The 20,961-nt window shown below is 46.9% G+C and overlaps 2 protein-coding genes across 3 annotated transcripts in view; both read left to right on the top strand.

Moving 5' to 3' along the window:
* Positions 1 to 1,458: 1,458 nt before the first annotated feature.
* On the top strand, positions 1,459 to 15,815 carry LOC100499595 (suppressor of cytokine signaling 7). The gene is given in 8 exon segments (NM_001195172.1): positions 1,459 to 2,661; positions 5,524 to 5,588; positions 8,922 to 9,067; positions 11,757 to 11,925; positions 13,780 to 13,908; positions 14,216 to 14,351; positions 14,687 to 14,839; positions 15,022 to 15,815. Coding segments are annotated over 7 exon segments (1,959 nt in total). The 5' UTR covers positions 1,459 to 1,477; the 3' UTR covers positions 14,817 to 14,839; positions 15,022 to 15,815.
* A 1,065-nt stretch (positions 15,816 to 16,880) lies between these two features.
* LOC110486200 (sterile alpha motif domain-containing protein 14) overlaps positions 16,881 to 20,961 on the top strand; it is a 33,399-nt gene continuing 29,318 nt past the window's right edge. Inside the window, exons 1-2 of one of the 2 annotated variants that reach the window (XM_036940856.1) lie at positions 16,881 to 17,117; positions 18,426 to 18,656. The gene's annotated coding sequence lies outside the window, so the exon portion shown is untranslated. Of the gene's footprint in view, positions 17,118 to 17,768; positions 18,657 to 20,961 lie in introns of those variants that run through there. The other variant, XM_021557624.2, reaches the window with a different exon arrangement.

Here is a 20,961-nt window from a genome sequence, read left to right on the forward strand (position 1 = left end):
GACCATGAAGAGTGGGATGATATCTGGAATGAGCAGAGCAGCAACTGATGACGTTGTACACAGTCACCTAAAAGGCTCGAGGACCACGGTCACAAAGAGCAGACACTAAGTAAAAAAATATATGAAACTTAAAATGTCATCTTGAAGTAGTGCTTGGTTCCAAATGAGAGAGAGAGCAGGCAAGCGTTTTACGGAAGTGGAAGAGCGAGGAGGAGAGTGGGGTTTATGTGTGACTGAACCAGAATCTAGGGGCTTTTGGTGTCCTTTCTACTTCAGGAAGCGTTCAGGGCATCGGCAGAGACACATTATCTATTATATTGACCAGATTACTCAAGTGGCCGCTCGAAAAATGAAAAGGAATGCCCTCAAAAATGAAAGGCAGGGGAGGCAAGCTCAGGTGGGACCATTCTAGCCAATGAGAGGGCAGATACGCGTGTGAACAACAGGCACAACTCAATATATAAAGTTTTCTCTCATAGTTGCCGGGATGTAACGTGTCCTACTTATATCAGTACGCTCATTAACAACCGAAGCATTAAGATACGTATATTCGAACAAATAAGCCTCACGTGGCAAATAAGCCATTACATTTTTGGTTGACCAAATTCGATACTTATTGACCGCCACCCCCAAAAAAACTAGCTTGGTGAGCAAAACAAATAAAACACCACCTGCTGGAGAATACATATTTCGGCCCCAGTCATCCCTCGCTTCGAGGAATAAATGGGCCGAAAATCTGTATTTTCCAGCAGGTGGCGGTTTTTCGTTTTTGTGTGAGTATGGGCCTCCTTTATTACCAGAAGAAGTAGATTATTGATGTCGCCTCTGCGCAGCCGCCCATTACATCCATGTTGTCTCCGAAGAGGGAATCGGCGTCAGCAATACTGAAGGAACGATTTAGATGTGTTTTTGTTTATTCGCATACATTTATATATATATTTTTTTTCCCCCACGAGGAATATGGAACTTCAAATGGCGTTCGTTATGTAGAATGATGTGTTTGCAGTCAGCAACCGTGCTATTTATTTTTCTTAATGTTATGTAAGAACAGAGTCGGTACGCGGCGCCTCTTGTACGGAATTGAGGCGTAATAATGAATAACGCGCAAGATATGTCTCCCGATTTTGTCTTGATGCGCTTGGTTTCTGCGGCTGAATATGACCGATTGGACGATGAGAATTTGACGTTGGGCGGTGGAGTGGTTTCCGGATTCGGGAAAGCTGTCTTGGGTAATCATGGCAACAATATCAACACTGGGTTTGAATTTGATCCGAACAACCCCACAGCAGGCCCGGCGATTCCGAGCAATCCCTCCGCGCACTATAGTTCACAGGTCGAGAGCCGGACGGGAGCCCTTGACAGCGGCTTGATGCTGACTCGACCCTCAGCTTCTGATGCACCTCAACCACCAGACTTCGCCGTGGCTCACCGTTTCGATTTCCCTCATGGCTCGGGCAGAGGGTCGCGGGCTCAGCTCATGGTGTTTCAGAACCTCCTTAGGACAAGCGACGGTGTTTTTGAATGCGGCCTCCAGCAACCTCCTGGCTTCCAGGTAAGTGAGGTTGATAAACAGGAAGCCAGTTCTGTCTGTGTCATGATGACCAGTGACAACAACATGGATGTGCAACACCAGAGGCTTCAGTGGCACCCCATTATGAAGCTGTCCAAGGTGGTCACAGATGCTGGTGACCTGGCTGGAGAGGGAGATGGGCTCTGCCACCGGCACCGCCTGGTCACTGATGCCATGGACTGGCCTCCGCTCCTGGACAAGTCTCTCTGCTTCGACATCCTGGACCCCAGGAAGACCTGTTCAACAGGGGACACCAACTACCACCACCACCTGGACGATACGGTGCTCAACCTGGCCCGGAGGCTGGGGGAGCTGGGCCAGGCCTCAGAGATGCTGCTGAAGGAGAGGGGAGAGATGACTCGTTGTTCCTGTCAGAGCATCCTGGCTTCGGCAACTGGGGGCATGGGCCCCGGAGAGGACCCTAGTGAAACCAGTGATGCCCTCCTGGTGCTGGAGGGCTTGGACTCGGAGGAAGTGGGGGAGCTGGGGATGGGCGGGGAGGAGTTTAAATGTGGTGTCCCCGGGCAGGAGGGCGAGACGGACACGGGGCAGGACAGACGGGGGGCTTTCTCCAGCGGTTCCCTCACGGGACTAATGAGGCAGGTACACAGGCTGGCCGGGGAGGTCCGTGCCTGTGGCCCCCAGGTGTGTCCTTCCCCGCTGGATTCCCTGGGCTCTGCTGCAGCCTTAACATCTTCCTCCCTGTCTCTGGCCTCTAACACCACAGGCCAGCAGGTGGTGGAAGCCTCCGCCACCCTATCTGGCACCTTACCCTCAAAGGACCCTCCCAGCCAAACCTCCCAGTCCCTGCCCCAAAGCAGGGCCACAACGCCGAAGTTAGGGGTGATGTTGAGAGCCGCCTCACCCTTAGTAGTAGAGGGGGCAGCAGGGGGCGAGAAGACGACCAGAGGGAAGTCCAGGAAAGGCTCTCTGAAGATCCGTCTGAGCAAACTATTCCGGACCAAGAGCAGCAGCGGCTCCAGTCGCCACCTGGACAAGAGGCCCTCGCTGGCCTCCTCCACCTCCTCTGGGGGAAGCCAGATGGATGTGTGGGGCTCTGGATCAACCAGCACGGACCAGGACACAGGGAGGTGAGGTTAAGGAGAGGGAAGGGGACAGCCCTGGGTCTCTGACTGGGTCTTTAAATAGTGTTGGTCTAGCAGGGGGGACTGGGAGAGGACAGGGTGGTGAAGCTGAGGGTACGCCGACAGCTCTGCGGTCTCGGCTAGTGTTGGTCTAGTACAGTTATAACCTATTAGTGGCTTTACAGGGGATTATTGTAGCGCTGGAGGCACTAAAACAATGTGGGCGTACTAGAGTTATTATTATGGAAGTTAAGCTGTTAGTAGCTGAAATGAAGGATGGTTATAGTGCCACAGGCACTAAAGGTAGACTAGTGGTTAATGGAACCGCAGTCAATTTTCCCAGTGCGAGACAAACATTTAGATATGAGAGCTTTTAGCGCACCTCGTCAACAAAATCACATGTTACTCTTATTCAGCTGTTTTATGATTAGCGCTGAAAACAGTACGAGATAGGTGATTTAACTTAACATGTTCTTGAAGAAACATGCTGGAACTCGGGCCTGTTGAGTAGAAGACCAAATGCTACAGTACAGTAACGTCTGAGAGGGCGATGACGCCACGTACGTTTGACTTTGATTACGAACTTAGTCTCCCTTCTTAGGCATGATGGGTTCTGAACTCCCAACTCAGTGAAGATTCAAAATGTCAACCGACGTTGCCGCAGTTGTGCGTTTGTTCACACCTGCTTTTTTTTTTTGTAGCCTTGACAGAATGCTCCGCAGTTACTGAGATATTCTGGCATCCAGAATGCAGTGCATGTTGCATTTCACCTCCTGGTATTATTTGGTATACCTCTGCACCATCCTGGTTCGACACTGTGTGTGCTGAAGCCAACTTTTCTACCGTTGTCAAGCCGAGGCCGTACCAGCCTGGTATCATGACAATGAACAAACACCGAGACAAAGTTGCCCTAAAAGCACAAGCAGAGGGGGGGGGGGGGGGGGGGGGTCTTATGGGCTTGCCATACGAATGCCTTGTTTTCATCCTCATGCCGTTGGAGGCCTTTGTTTGTGTCGGAGGGATACTGGTACGATTAGGCCTAATGTATCTAATGTCAGAGAGTGGCCCGTGTTGGCTTATAGGCTTTAGTTTTGGCAGGAAACCACCACAGCGCGAGGCTGTACAGCCTGGTATCATTGGGTTGCCGGTTACCACCTTCAGACATGTGGTTCCCTCTGTTTGCCATGTAGATTTGGCCTAGCAAATTTGTCGTGAATACAGTGTGTTGTACCTGTACCTTTTTTGAAAGCAAAGTAAGCAGCTGGCCATGGCGAGGACATGAACGTAGTGTAGCAGTATAGCCCTTTTCATTTTGTAGATGCCCTCAGTGCATAGTTTTTGCTTAATGTTGTCAAAAGTCGGGGGAAACAGTCAGAGCTAGTTTTTAATGAGTTCAGCCCGTGGACTTTGGACCAACCTGCCAGTACAGTGTGTGCGTTCATTCAACATGTCCTTTGAGAAATGTTAATGTCAGGGATTTTCAGGGTGTATAAGGGATAGGCTACATTAAAAAAGGCTAAAACCCCCAAATACTAGTGTCACCAAACCTAGTTCTTCTGAAATGCATACACTAGCACTTCCCTCTTTTAACAGCCCTGCTAATAGTAATGTCTCATTTCTGTCATGTTTTTATCTTAATATTATTGTTATTTTTTTTAACTGTCGGGACAGCTGGCATCTTATTTGACCCTTCAACCGCTCACTGGGTGACTTGCTGTCGTCAAATCTAGGTCAGGTTCATGATCTAACCCAGCCAGTCATCATGTCTGTCTGTCTGAGCACGGCTCCCCTTAGCTCCTATATGTTTCCTTTTGATTCTGAATGCACAAACCTGAGATGTGTCGTTACTGAACATGATGGGAAGTCAGTGTTCCTTTCCAGGCAGTTTATTTTTCCCCTGCTCTCGGCGAACATGGCTCCTCTTCTAAGCGAGGGGAAAGGGTGTGGGGAGGGAGGTAGGCTTGTGGGAAGGAATTTGTTGGTGGTGTGGGGGGCTGAATATCAGCTGCTGTTTACCCTGCTGTGCATCAGGCTTAGCTCAAGCGGCATGCTGGGTGTTCCCCACTAGCACTGTCACTCACTAGCACTGTCACTCTCTCTCTCACACACACACACACACACACACAGGTTGGCCCCCGCTGAACAGAGCAAAGGAATCTGGCAGCCAGCAAGGCACAGCTATCACCCAGCCAGGCCTTCCAGAAGCTTCCCAAAAAATCCCCAACTGTGGAGTGGTGCTTTGTTTTAGGGGGAAGAGTTAAGCTAAGGAGGGCTATCCAAACAAGAAGTTACATCACAGTCAACGAAGGCTTGTGTATTCAGAGGAGCTCTTTGTGCTGCTTCATATCAGTTTAATAGCTTCAGAAAATAGGCTATATATATATATATATACATAATATATACATACATTTAAAAATATATATATATCAAACAAGTCTGTTGAAATAGACAATATCCTCAAGACCCTCTGATAATTTTGCGTCGCTGGCTGCTGACTTCACAGGGTCAATGTAGGTGACTGCTTAAAAAAAGAAACGAGCTGATTCGAGGGCACTCTGTTAGATCATAGCTGGTCAGGTCCTCTAGCCAGAGGTAAGCGTCTGACCCACTACATCCCAGAGGGGTGCGTGGCAGAGATGGATCTCAGTCCTTGGTGTCGAGGCACAGTGTACCCTTGAGAAATAGGCCACTGGTTTCTCCTGCACCAGCTACAGTAGCTCATACAGTTGAAAGGTCGAAAAGTCATGAGGCTGAGAGAGATGGTTCAAAAATGAACGGTGTGGGATTGAAGTGTTGCTGATGATGCTGGTTCTTAGGACGAGGTTAAGGGCTTCTCTTATGTTTGACCCTCTCTCTGTCTCTCCACAGCAAACTCCAGCACTCCAGGCCCCAAAGTGCCTTCTCTCCGGTGGCCTTCGGTCCTGCCTTCACTGGTAATTGTGTGTACTTGAGTGTTTGTGCGCTTCTGTTTCCGAATGTGGCTTTCGCTTCATGTCGACGTATATGGGTCGGTAATGGGTGCTTGTTGCCCGGGAGACTGTGCGACTCACATAAGCACGTACACTTATGTGCCATATAGGATCTCTTCCCCCCCCCCCCCTCTGTTTCTCATTGTCTGTCCCTGGATCTCTCCCTCCAGGTGAGACTGTGTCCCTTGTAGACGTGGATATTTCTCGTAGAGGGGTGAACTCTCTGCAACCCCCGACACCTCCACCTCCGCCCAGGCGAAGCCTCAGTCTGCTGGGTACTTTCCTCTCTTTCCTGCTTATATTTCCTTGGTGTTTCTTCTCTCACGTCACCCTCTTCTCCATATGTGACCCTGCTGCTGGGCTGCCCCTTTTCACGTTCTTATTTTGTCTGGGCCTTTTCTCCTTTTCCACAAAAACATTGATGCAAATGCAAATGTACATTGAGGATTTGTGTAAGGGCCAGACGTTTAAAAATAAATAAATATATATATATATAATAATATCTATCTCTCTCTCTCGGAGGGTTAGAAAAGGTGGTCAGGAGTTAAGCATGGTTAGTTTCTCCAATCTCAACAGCAGTAGTTGCTGCCTCAATGTTTTATAGTTGGCATGTGTGTAACGGTTCACTGTGTAAACCAATTTCAGAAACTCAATAGTTATATACGTGTTAGGACGAACACTAGCACATTTATGGTTCGGTGCCACTTGGGTCTCGGTACAACAATGACTCATTGGTTTTCTGTGACTTCAAATGCATTAGGCCTTGTGACTTACGGTACAGGATCAGAATTGCAGAACTGAATTTGATTTGGTTGACGAAGCTCTCTCTCTGTCTATCACTGTGTGTGTGTGTGTGTGTGTTACTCCTAGCTTTCCTGTCTGCATTGCAACTGAGTCATCACTCTGTTCCTCTTTCTGTGGGCTGTGTTGGCCTCAGACGAGGTGTGGGTTTCTTTCTTAAGACCATGTTCTAGTAGGTTGGCACTAATTAGCGTTAGTAATGTGGTCGACGCCAAAGCTGAGACCGTCATCAGCCTGAAGATACACACAAGTCGGCGATGCAGTCAGGATCAGACAACGGTACAGAGAGCACTTGCGTTGCTGAGGCGCGGGTCGTTTTTTTTTTGTATGACAAAAGATCCCACATTTTCCTATTAGCCTACTTCATACCTATGCCTCTAGCTACTAAAGCCGTTCTGGTTCCTCTGACCTGGGCGTCCGGCCACACTTCCTCGACACACAACAATCATTAGGGGCTTAGCATCCAGGTTGCGATAGAGGTTTTGTCCATTTTAATGTAGGTTGACGATAGTGGAGCTCCAGCAGCATTTTGGAGGACAAACGAGACTAAGGGAATGGGGATACAGATGGGTATTTGCTCGATGCCTTGCTATGCCAACGCCTGTCCAGCTCGGTGATCCGTCACTGCTTTCTTCATACGCTCTGCCTGGTGTCATTGTCGCTCTGTGGCTTGACTGTCACATCACTGTGTGTCGGGATCCCACTTCTGACACCAACAGTACCCAGTTTGGACGTGAGACACTCAATGAATATCCATTCTTGTGGTTTCTTTTGAGGCAAAATGTGAGCTATGTAATGTTACCACCAAGAGTCCTTCCTCTTATGGTGTGACATTCAGCCATCACTAGGATCAACTTAAAAGGAAGCCAGAGGAAGCCCACATTTTGTCATTTGATCTTTGTAAAGTTCAGGGTGGTGGTGGGCCGCAGCCTGGGCCTTTCCTAGAGAATGGCGTGGGGGCCTCCATGCAGTCGCTGCCCCTGCGGCTGCTTTATACCTCCCATGCCTTCATCCAGCATAGCCTCAGCCTCAATGGTAAGAGCAAAGCCGGGGCAAGACAGGTCAAGGGGGCTTACCAGTGGGGCACAGGGAGATACTCATAAAGACATAGGCTGGAGAATTGAGAAATCGGAGGGGATTTTTTTTTAGAAAGGTACACGGTCCATTTTACTGTGACAAATCTATCTAATTTCAGTTGGTAGGCTGTTAAATCAACTCGATAGACGATGGCCAGTTTTCTCAAGTCATGAAGGGGTTAAGAATAAGTTGCATTGATTCACCAGCAGTTCATTTGAACTCCTATTGTTTGAGACCCAACAAACACAGTAGGAGAGGAGAGCCAATACGACTCTAAATGGGAACAATTTATCATAGGTCATTTACTATGACACAAAGGTTGACATTTGAATGTCCCCCTCTTCTGTTTTTAACGTTGCTATAAAGTATGTGGTAATTGCATTGGTGCAAAGCCAGTATAGTTTCTGGACACTTTTAATGAGTTTGGTTAACAGATATTCTGACACAGTAGGGGTAATGTTTGGGCTATTAATTGCTTTCGCTAACAAGGTTTCTTCCTCCTCCTCCTGTAAGCATTTTCATATGCACATACAGGCTACTACCATTGGTATTTTGTCATCTACTGAGCTACGTTATATCGTCAGAAATTATAGTGTGTAGTTAGAGCTGGCGCGTCTCCGGGTTTCTTCGCAATTCCGTGTTCTGACACCGACTCATATGTCCTTTCACATTGATATCTGAACACTGTGAAACAGTGCAACCTCCTGAATAAGCCCCCTGCAGGTTTACCAGACCATTTCTCTTGCTTTAATAGGGCCGGCTCAGAGAAAAGCCTTGGCAAAGTGGTGTGATCAGAGGCAGCAGGGAAGGAAAAGTAACACGGGGGGGGTCCCTAATGAAGAACAAGATTTAGAAAGGGGCAGATAACGAGACTCGTTACCATTTTCAGGAAAAGGATAGCGTTGATCACCATCTCTGGAAAATGGCGACATTATAGTTTAATCGTGCCCAGTTAAGCCTGGTCAGTTTGCATGATGTTAAAACGTGTCTGGTTGAATGATTTGGTGATTATGTTCAGACAGACTGGTGAGATTGTCAGAGAGCGAGGCAGATGAAGTGACTGTATTCGTTTGATGGCCGTCTGTACCCGAAATAGACATTAACTTATAGGCTACTCCTGTACATGCATGACATACAGACACATATTCATTATATTATCACAGACGTGTCATTCCACACAATATTTGAACCTTTTTGTTAGGTCACATAGTCAGGACAAATGACGCACAAGTGCTTTCCCCGAGGTACACACTTGCTCATGCTTCTTTTAAGCAGGGTGAATTTATGGCTAACTTGGCAACAATTTCTGGAAATACCATGTGTTTCTAATGCCCATTTTACAGAAGGTTCTCGTAGCCACAATTGCGAGTGAATGATGGACCCTGGATCTGAGTGTGTGTGTGTGGCCCTGTGTTTCAGATACGTTCCTGCGGGGCCTCCCCCGGCCCATTCCGCTGCCTGGCGACGGCCAGAACCAGTCTCGGGTGGACCAGCGCCCCATGCTGTGCCCACTGAGCCGCCCCGATGCCAGCAGCTTTGCCACCAGCCTCCGGGAACTGGAAAAAGTAGGACATGTCACGTGTACAGGGGCACATTGACATTCTTACAGACACGGTGCTAGATTCAGACATAGTCAATGTTCCCTTAAGCTGCGTGCGTGCGTGCACGGGTACGCAGCTCCCCCGGTACTGCCGCACATAAGAAATATCAGCCTGTGCAGAGAAGCACGAGATTGAACATGAATTGCCACAATATTAGCCACTTTCCATTCAACATACCGAAACAAGACAAACTATGCAAGAGATTTTCTTGTAGGCAGAACGCACCGGAGTAGGATTCTATTGCGTTAACAGGCACGACCCAGCCTGTCATCTGCAGACCAGTGCGGCAAAACCAATCAGAGCTGCAGTGTCCTAATGTGCAAATAGACCATTGCCATATATGGATCTGTGTCATTCACTTTGAACGGGACTGTGTTTACAGCATGAGTGGTCGCGAGTAGATGCGCTTGTTTTGAGATCAAAGCAAGAGCTGCATGTCGCCACATTTGTTCAAATTATTTGATAGTGAGTTATTAGCCCAGTTATAGCACATTTTTAGTCAACAATGGGGGAGTGGTTGTTTCTTACAAGAGCACAAAACGGGGATTTCTAGTCATCTTTGAAAAGCGAGTCAGGTAAAGAAAATGTTTCTGTCTTAAAGCGACAGTGTTGTATTTTGATACGGGCTTGAATAAGCCAAGTAGGCTTGATTCTAATAATGGTATGGGAGTAATAATGAACTTTATTTTGTAAAGTGGTTTCTTGCATCAAACAACTCATTTTCAGTCACCACCTTGTCTGAAGGACAAGTGGATAAACGGGTTAATGCCAAGCCCTGTATTTTTTACTCCAAAAGTCTCACGGAATGAAGGCCTACATTGAACACATTGGCTGCTGCTGTTTCCATGTTAAAATCTAAAGGGACGAATTTTCTCCATTGTTTTTATGGAAGGCCACTCTGATAGGCCTACCTTATGATCAAATAGCCACAGTAGGCATCATGGCCACTGTTAGAATTCTATCTTAAAATGGTTACAGCCTCAGTGTTCCCAATAAACGCTGGCCAAAAGTTGCACAGAATTTTCACAATATTCAAGTTTGCGCTCAGCAGACTTAAAAATGTGTACGTTGCCGAAAAAAATAAGAGGGAACATTGGACACGGTGCTAGGTTCAGACACGGTGCTAGGTTCAGACACGGTGCTAGGTTCAGACACGGTGCTAGGATATCAAATGTATTTATAAAGCCCTTTTTACATCAGCAGAAACCAAGCCTAAAACCCTAAACAGCAAGCAATGCAGATGTAGAAGCTAGGAAAAACTCCCTAGAAAGGCAGGAACCTAGGAAGAAACCTGGAGAGGAACCAGGCTCTGAGGGGTGGCCAGTCCTCTTCTGGCTGTGCCGGGTGAAGATTATAAGAATTACATTACCATTAAGGCCAGTTCGTTCTTCAAGATGTTCAAACTTTCATAGATGACCAGCAGGGTCAAATAATAATCACAGTGGTTGTAGAGGGTGCAACAGGTCAGCACCTCAGGAGTAAATGTCAATCGGCTTTTCATAGCTGAGTATTCAGAGGTCGAGACAGCAGGTGTGGTAGAGAGAGTGGAGGAGGGGGAGATAAAAACAGCAGGTCTGGGACAAGGTAGCACGTCCGGTGAAAGGTTAGGGTTCTATGGCCGCAGGCAGAACAGTTGGAACTGAATCAGCAGCACGACCAGGTGGACTGGGGACAGCCAGGAGTCATCAGGCCAGGTACTCCTGAGGCAAGGTCCTCTGAGAGAATTAGAGAGCGATGGGAGAATTAGAGGGAGCATACTTAAAGTCACACAGGACACCAGATAAGACAGGAGAAATACACCAGAAGGACAGACTGACCCTAGCCCCCCGGCACATAGACTATTGCAGCATAGATACTGGAGGCTGAGACGGGGGGTTGGGGACACTGTGGCCCGTCCGACGATACCCCCGGAAAGGGGCCAACCAGGCAGGATATAAGCCCACCCACTTTGCCAAAGCAAAGCCCCCACACCACTGGAGGGATATCAACAGACCACCAACTTACTACCCTGAGACAAGGCTGAGTATAGACACAGAGACACAGTGCTAGGCTCCGACACAGAGGGTGTGTTCGTAAATTCACCCTGAAGTGCCAGAGTGCGCTCTGGGCGGTTGTAAATTCAGAGCGTTGTCATATTGTCCGTTTTAAATTCAGAATTTTCAGAGCGCACACTGGACTCTCTGGCCGAGGACTAGGGTTGATCCGAGAGTTCTCACCTCACAACGGCAAGTAGCCTGCTAGCTACTTTCAGACACACATGAGAACACCTCATTCTGACCAGTTTACTCGCCCTAGCAGAGCTGGTTAGGCTGTTTTCATGTTATCCGGTGCGTTGGTGACTGATGCCGACAACAATTTAATTATGTTTTTTTGCCAACGTTTACTGGTACCAGCCATATTTAACGGGTGTTGGGCGTTTGTAAATTCATCAGTTATTCTGCACTCTGGTGCTCTCAGACGAGAGTGCTCTGAAATCGGAGTAGATGGCCAGATTGAATTTATGAACGTGCCCAGAGCTAGGTTCAGTTAGACAAGACTAAGATGATGACACACACATCCCAGAACACAGGCAAATACTTCTAACGCTACTTCTCTTTACATGTGCGTTGCGTGTATATTTGATGTGAATTTGTCTGCATCTGTGTGATCATAGTGTGGCTGGTACTGGGGTCCTATGAACTGGGAGGATGCGGAGATGAAGCTGAAGGCCAAGCCAGACGGAGCGTTCCTGGTGAGGGACAGCTCTGACCCTCGGTACATCCTCAGCCTCAGCTTCCGCTCCCAGGGAGTCACCCACCACACACGCATGGAGCACTACAGAGGTGAGTTACACACAAGCAGGCATGCACATTCACACACGCTACATGTACTCTACGTTAGGGGTGTTCCAATCGGATGATACTCGTGATCCGAAGACGTGGAAGTGTTTAATGTGCCTAAATAGATGTCGGCAAAGTGCCCATCTCCCTGCACGTTTATAGACCAAACTAGCTGCAGACGAGGAGCAGCGCGCGGAGGGGCGTCTGTCTGTTTCTGTATGCAGCGAGTTTGCTGTCACTCAGTCAGAATGCGCATCAGCGTTACATGTTTTTTTAGACACTATGCACATTGATAGGAGGCAGTATACATGATCAGAGTGAAACATGCGGGGAGAAGTGACCGGGTGAAATTGTTAAGTAAAGCGGGTGGACGGAGAAATACAGCTTCACTCTATCCAATCAGAGAAGCAGGATCAACGTACTTCCTGCCCTTCTCTTTACAGGCAGGCAAACTAATCAGTTGAGTTACTTAGACCACGTAGCATCTTGCACTTTATTAATAGATCCACGTTGGCACCCCCAAAAAAGAATTTCTTCCATTTACTGATAATTTTTTAAAAATGCAATCCTTTCAGAACAGTTGCCCATATCTGTTACGATCCTGTTTTGTCAGACTACTCTGCACGATCCTACTCTACATGCACTCTCATGCAGCGCTTTTTACTAAAGATGTAAGCCATGTACACACACATGTTGGATGGTTTCATGTTGTGTCCATTGGATAGTTTCATGTTGTCTTGCCATTGGATGGTTTCATGTTGTGTTTTGCCATTGGATGGTTTCATGTTGTCTTGCCATTGGATGGTTTCGTGTTGTGTCTTGCCATTGGATGGTTTCGTGTTGTGTCTTGCCATTGGATGGTTTCGTGTTGTGTCTTGCCATTGGATGGTTTCATGTTGTGTCTTGCCATTGGAAGGTTTTGTGTTGTGTCTTGCCATTGGATAGTTTCATGTTGTGTCTTGCCATTGGATAGTTTCATGTTGTCTTGCCACTGGATGGTTTCATGTTGTGTCTTGCCACTGGATGGTTTCATGTTGTCTTGCCACTGGATGGTTTCATGTTGTGTCTTGCCACTGGATGGTTTCATGTTGTGTCTTGCCACTGGATGGTTTCATGTTGTGTCTTGCCACTGGATGGTTTCACGTCGCGTCTTGCCACTGGATGGTTTCACGTCGTGTCTTGCCACTGGATGGTTTCATGTTGTGTCTTGCCACTGGATGGTTTCATGTTGTGTCTTGCCACTGGATGGTTTCATGTTGTGTCTTGCCACTGGATGGTTTCATGTTGTGTCTTGCCACTGGATGGTTTCATGTTGTGTCTTGCCACTGGATGGTTTCATGTTGTGTCTTGCCACTGGATGGTTTCATGTTGTCTTGCCACTGGATGGTTTCGTGTTGTCTTGCCATTGGATGGTTTCACGTCGCGTCTTGCCATTGGATAGTTTCATGTTGTCTTGCCATTGGATGGTTTCACGGTGCGTCTTGCCATTGGATGGTTTCACGGTGCGTCTTGCCATTGGATGGTTTCACGTCGCGTCTTGCCATTGGATGGTTTCACGTCGCGTCTTGCCATTGGATGGTTTCACGTCGCGTCTTGCCATTGGATGGTTTCACGGTGCGTCTTGCCATTGGATGGTTTCACGTCGCGTCTTGCCATTGGATGGTTTCACGTCGCGTCTTGCCATTGGATGGTTTCACGGTGCGTCTTGCCATTGGATGGTTTCACGGTGCGTCTTGCCATTGGATGGTTTCACGTCGCGTCTTGCCATTGGATGGTTTCACGTCGCGTCTTGCCATTGTGCTAACTACTGTCTTTAGGGTGTCTTATTGATTGGTCTTTTTCTCTCTTTGTTCACAGGAACCTTCAGCCTCTGGTGTCACCCAAAGTTTGAGGACCGCTGTCATTCTGTGGTGGAGTTTATCGAACGAGCCATCATGCACTCCAAGAATGGAAAATTCCTCTACTTCCTGCGCTCACGGGTCCCAGGTAAGAACCTACCAATCAGAGTGGGACACATCTAAATGACAGCTCTGTCACTGTGTATGGATCTGAATCATAGGTTACATACAGCACCATTTTAAAGTTGCTATTACTAACATCTATTTAGCACTGGGTTGTCAATTAATTAAGGCATAGGTTTGTTTTGACTTTACTATATTTTTGCAATTAGTGTTGTATTTGTATATGGTGGAGGATGTAGTTCACTATCTAGGGTAGAATTTAGTATGCTTATGATGTGTGTTCCTGCCAATGATGTACATTAATATGTGTATGACTATGGTTCATCCTCCAGGCCTCCCCCCGACCCCGGTCCAGCTACTCTACCCAGTGTCCCGCTTCAGCAGTGTCAAGTCCCTGCAGCACCTCTGTCGCTTCTGCATTCGCCAGCTGGTCCGCATAGACCACATCCAGGAGCTCCCCCTGCCCACGTACGTAGAAACACAACACCTAGATCTGCCCACATTATAGAAACAACATATAGACCACATTCAAGAGCTCCGGCTGCCTATGTACATGCACTGCCCTGCATTGACCAGTGACCCATGATATAGTGCCCTCTAGTGTACAAAGTAAGTGAAACATCCGAAGGCAGACAAGATATTGGGATTTGTGTGCAATGGTGGGATTGTTTAAGATATTGACATAATGGAAGATTTTGATAGTGTGTATTGGGATGGTTATATTTTCTACCCATTAATACACACAGGCAGATTGTTCTGTATTGGAAGGGCTTGTATAAAATGTACCCCGTCTCTTCCCGTAGGCCCCTCATAGTCTACCTGCGAAGGTTCTACTACTACGATCCTGAGGAGGAGATGTACATGTCAGTCAAGGAGATGGGGCGGGACACGACCACCCAACTGGCGACTGGCCAGCAGGAGTCTCAAACGTAGCATTTGGAGGATCATTGGATCAAGTGAGTGATGGACGCTTGGGCCACCAATTAAGCAGTGTTGTGAAATACATTTATACTGAAATACTGTATTCGGTACATTATACAATTGACCTGTCCATATATTTTCAATGAAAACATTGTAGTGTGTATTGTTTAGTGTGGCCACTGGTCAGTGCATATAATGTCCTTATCCTTTGTTGCAGGTTTGTTTTTTATACACGGGAACAGCTTACCTGAAGACTGATGGTGACTGTGCTTGGGGACAGTCTCGCTCAAACCCTCTTGTGCCAGACTGTGCACTAATCAGCGCTCTTGGTTGACTCGGTATCCGGAAGTCTGGGGCAGGGTTTTGGATGATCCACCCTCCTCCCTTTTTGATTGGCTCACAGAAACTGGAGGAGGGGCAGGGGATGAGGAAACTGCACCCACCCGGCCAGTGAGGAAGATATCTGACCGCGGGGCTGAACTGGAAGACCTGACTGACTACTTGCCATTGTGCTAACTACAGTAAGCCCCCCCCCCCCAGCTAAGACTAAAACGAGCGCACCCTTGCGCTGGAGGCTAAGACGATAGGCTGAGAGTCGAAGTATATGGAACCAAATCAGTTTTGGAAAATGATGCACTCGTCCTTTTTTTTTGTACCCCTGCTCTGAAAAGGTCTGGGAAAAGGGAGCGCTCGTTGTTTGGTATAACAAGCTGTCTATTGTATGTCAGCCAGGGCGGAGAAACTGTACCCACCTTTCTGATGTGATGCATTCTCAACTACAGAGAAATATCATTTTTTCCCTCTTAAAATATTTGGTTGCCAATGGTTGGATCGGCACCTTTTTTTGAATTGACTGCCTGAGCTGTGTGTGTCTGCGTGCCTGTATGTGTGTGTAAATACTGTGTGTTGGCGTTAACTCTGCAATCCAACTGGAGTTCTCTTGCTATACTGTCATTGAGCAAATGCGTTACCAGAACAAATAATAATAAAAACTGTTGATGGAATTTAAAACATGAGAAAAAACGCCTTACTTTACGTCTATGGCCGAGAATTTAATCCAAGGCGACCAACAGAAAAGGCACATTGTTGGCTGTTCAGTGCGTTGCTCTGTAACGTACTTTGGATTGAGTATTGACCTGTCTGTGTCTGCTTGTGATTGTCTCTCCAACCAAACACCCTACCACAGAACTACGTTTTTCTTCTTCACCACAGTCATGTTGGTAAGTAGACACTAGTTGGCGCCAGAACCCTGAGGAGGACCAAATTATACCATCCTGCAGTCGACACTCCCAGCTCCTCCCCACACACCCCACAGTAGCTAACAATGTTAGGGTGGTTGCAGCATCTCATTTACATCTCGTCAGGATCTCGCCGTGTCTAGGCCTACAAGGGCCTTCGGTAAGACTGGTTGGAAACAATGGGATGTGAAGAGGTACACAAACCAAATCCGTACGTTCTATATGATAAACCTTTACAACTTACTGAGATATACCTGGTATAAGTTTTATTTTCTAGATATTTTCAAGCTTCTATTTCAGTTGTGTGTGTGTGTGTGTGTGTGCGTGCGGGTGTAGGCACTATATGCATGTGTGTATGTTCTCTTTTGCTCCCCCATGTCCCTCTGATAAACTTTTGTTCTCTGGCAATATCACCGCAGTGGAACAGTATGCTGATGTGTACATTGGCAAAGCAGTGAGGGTGTGCATGTATTTATTGTTGGTGTGTGTGTGCACTGAATTGGTCAATTCCTCTACCTGGTGGAGTGTGTACTCATACAGTGTGCATGTCCTTTATTTAGGCTAATGTGTGAGATACGGCACATAAATGGAAGACGTGACTAAAATAATAGTTGATGGTTCGGGTGTGTGCAATGACTTGGTGTGAGGAGGACATTTGTTAAAATGCAACAAGGCCCGAGCTGCGAAATGAGTGAGAGTAGGGGCCAGAATTTGAGTAGCGCTTTATGAGAAATCAGCAGCACCAGTGGAGGCTAATAATAATTAATTAATCATAATAATGGCTGGAATGGAGTAAATGGAATGGTACGAAGCCCATTTGACACCATTCCATCAACGCCATTCCAGCCATTACACTACACTCATTATTATGAGCCGTCCTCCCCTCAGCAGCCTCCACTGATGCACACACAGCCAAGTGCTACACAGCGAGGTGGGTATTAACGGCCCAGGAAATGCCTGAAGGATAGATGGGACTGTTGGAAAATTGATGTTTTTAAAGCTTCACAGCACGTCATGGTACTGTGAGAAGACATCTGACTACCATGAGAAACAAGCATTTGTCAGAAGATCATGGGTATGTATCAATGTACTTAGTTCTTGTATAATGGCCCTGGGCATACGAATATCTGCTGATGGTCATGTGGATGCAGCGTTGATGCATGTCTAAAGACAATTGATCTTTCTATGTTTTAGCTAAACTATGCAACCGAGTGAGAGCACCAGTCACACTTCTTACGCAAAAACTTAAGAAGCTGCTCAAGAAAAATGAAAAAAAAAGATGTTCATATTCCTCAACAATATCTTCAGATTTAATGATTTTCTTTATGAAAATATCTTCTTACGAATTTAGCTTGCTATCTAGCTAGCAATGGCAATCATGTTAGCATAGTTCCTACTGAGATTACTGTTCTAAATGTTCTTGGGTTTAAAATAGTCAATACTGAAACGTTCAGATGACGTTTGTGAGTGAATTAAACATGTTCAATTGCTTTCATGAGTTTATTCTCTCACTGCCCTGAGTTTAAGACCAGGGTTTAACTATCTTGGAATTAAGAACAAATCCCCAAACTTTATTTTTTAGGATTTTATTTCTTCTGAACTTTTTGCCTAAGGAGAAACAAAAGAAATAGTGCAAGAACGTGTCCAATAACCTTTTTGAGGAATAGGAACTTTCTTCATAAGTTTATAGCTAAGGAAAAAAATGTCATTTAAGAAGAATCTGGGCCCTGGTCTTCTGGAGGAAAAAAACCCCGCTTGTTGCCGAACCCTGCCATAATGTATCTCACCAGAGCTCCGCCATATTGTATCTCACCAGAGCTCCACCTTAATGGCCAGGTGCAGCTGACATCTCTATTGGAGGACTGTAACAGATGCACCTGCCTTGAGAAGTGCATCTCCTTTATCCTCCCTCCATCCCCTTTTAATCCTCCTCCTCTTCCTCCTTTTCAGTGTCTCCCCAGGGAGATGAGAGACATCTCCTTGAGTGGCCTGATAATAAGCTGAGTGGAGCGCTGCTGACGAACACCCCCCTTCTTCCTTCCTCCATCACTTCTTCCTCCTCCCCTTAGGCTCTTACCCCCTCCCACACACACACACACACACACACACACACATACACCAGGGCTGAATCACCAGGACCTGCTTCAGAGCGATGCCATCTCCATCATACCAGACAGCTGTGCTTGAGTGTGTGCCTACCTCAGCCTGCCTCTCTCTCTTTCTCTCTTGATTTTTCTCCTGTCCCTCTCGCTTTACCCCACCCTTCTCTTTCCTTTCTCTCTACCTTAGACACTCTCATCCACTCCCGCTTCTCTCTCCCTTTCCTCCCTCTTTCACTCCTCCTCCCTCTCTCTCTCTCTCTCTCTCTCTCTCTCTCTCTCAGGCTGTCCTTGACGGTGCTCTGTGGAGGAGCAGAGCACTGTAGTGCTGGGTTGTGCAGGAGGAAGCAGACAGCCAGCCTTTGCCCAGTGGATACATTCTGTTCCGTCTCTTCCAACGCTGCTGCCGTTACCCGGGATACGCATTCGGCCTGCCGTGCTGCCAGGGGAGTCGAGGGCTGATGTCAGTCTGCCATGTCGGCTGAGTGCCAACCTAAGGGGAACGCATTTTAAAGGTGAGCTGCACTGCCTTTACCTCCCGGACTGTTTACCTTGTTGTTGTCTCGATTTAGATCTTGTTTCCTACTCTTTTTCTTCTCCGCCCTTCTCTGCTCTCATCTCTGTTTCTGCCTCGCTCTTATCATCTCTGTTCTCCTCTCTTGTCCTCTCTCCATCTCTCCCTCTCTCAGCCAGCCAGCCCTATCCTCCGACAATGTTTTTATGTTGTTGGAAACAAACCCCCTCTTTTGGGAACAAGCTGTGCTTGCTTTGGGATGTGTTTGTCTCGTTTGGTGCGGTCATTTACGCCAAGCCATCCTCACTGAACAGAGAGCTTATTAGATATTCAGCTGCATTGACCCATGTAGTTCTGTCTGGGTTGTTGTCAGGCTATTAAAGCTACTGTTCACTGTTTTCCTTCACTCCCCTCGTTTCCCTGATTTCTCCTGAGGTATATACCCTCCTGAAGTCTGTTGCAACATTTGGCAATCCTCTGAAAGTGAGTTATTTTAACTCTAAAATGTAGGAGATTAACGTGTTCTATGCATTTATTTTTCTTCTGGGTATCTTTCTAAATATCTGCCTCCATCTCTCTTTCCATCTCCCCTCTCCTCCTTTTCTTTCTCTCTCTCTTTCTCCATCTCTCCATCGCCCTCTTCCGTCTTTCTCTCTCTTTCTCCATCTCTCCATCGCCCTCTTCCGTCTTTCTCTCTCACGTGAGAGAGTGTCTGTCTTCCCCCAGGGTTGTTTGTGTTGTTCCTAACACGTTAACACACAGATGGCACACGGCGTGTTCACACAGCCTAATGAGCAAGCCCCCTCTCATCATGTCCAGTGATAAAATACTGCAACTAATGGGGAAAGACACACTGTCCTTATAAACCACAACGCCCCATAGGACTGTGTCGTTGCTGTCTGAAAGGTCTTCCTTTCCTAGTTTCCTTCATGGGCACTGACCTGTGAGGACTCAATTGGTTAGAGAAAAATAATGGAGTTATATCCCATTGTCTCACCTATCTGTTACCATGGGGAAGGTTACAAGGAAGTGAAGCAATGTAAACCTAGGGCGCCAGCTTGGACTCAACATAAGGTAGTGGTGTCGTAGTTGTGGACAGTGTAGAATGGTACATAAAGTTGTCTAGGACTGAGCTTTTGTAATAGGCCACGTTCCTCCAACTGTCTGGCCCCGTGGCCATCGCTCAACCCCCAAACCTGTCTCTGTCTGCGGGAAGTGATTAGGCCATATTTCCTGCCCCTCCCTTCATCCATCATCCCTACCTTCTCTGACACTGTTGACTCCTCCTCAAGTGGGTAACTGGTTGTGTGGCTTTATGGAACCTCTGAGAAGCTGGCTGTTCTCATTATTGTTATGACACAATGTTAAAGTGTGTGTGTGTGTGTGTGTTTATAATGCCATTATCGTTGATATCTTCTGTCTTGTGATTTCTTTATCATCAAGGTTTAGTGTGCGTGTTCGCACTTGAAAACCCCATTTGTCATATATATTGAGTATGTGGCAATATATGTCCTGTCCACACCTCATGCATGTTTTAAGGAACCATGTTCTGGCGAAGAGGCCACCCCATAGATTTGTTGGAATAGGGGTCATGAGAGGGAAGTGGGGGTTGGGTTTAGGCGTGCGGTGCCTAAATTGCATCCCCTAGAATCGACTGTTAGCCCCCACTCCTTTTCCACATACCATCAGAGTGGGTCAATGTCTGCCCAGCGAGACTCAATTCTGCTGCTAATACGATGAGATTCCCTCAGACATCCCGCCAGGGAGGGAAGGCAATGACATTATTATTATTTTTCCCAACCAAACCACGCGACGTGAACGTTGAGAACCTAAATCACATATTTAAGCAGATTGCAGATGAAGTACATTTCACCTTTAAAGGTGGACTTCAGGATTTTGGCCAAATAAGCATTTATTTCCTTCCTTGAACTTGTGAAGACATATTTTTTTTTTTTTTATGTCTCTGTGTGCAGTTTGCATCCCTTTAAACCATCAGTACAGCACGTCCTACTATTCAATCAGCTAGTTGGTTTATGGAGGATGATGCTCTGCTCGTCACTGTCTTTCTCCTCATCTCAGTCATCTGCTGCACTACACTACAGACAGGACGTTTTTCTCTCTCGCTCTCCCTCTCTGTGTGTGTTTATGTGTCTGTTGTATCTGCCACACACACACACACACACACAGCTCTATCTCAGGGCGTTTCCTCTACGTGATGCACTGCAATACCCTGCACTGTCAGGAATCTCTGTTTGTGTCCCTCTCCGCTCCCCCTCTCCACAACAAGAGGATGGATTGATACACTA

This window comes from Oncorhynchus mykiss, chromosome 13, assembly GCF_013265735.2.
Source record: "Oncorhynchus mykiss isolate Arlee chromosome 13, USDA_OmykA_1.1, whole genome shotgun sequence".
NCBI lineage: Eukaryota > Metazoa > Chordata > Actinopteri > Salmoniformes > Salmonidae > Oncorhynchus > Oncorhynchus mykiss.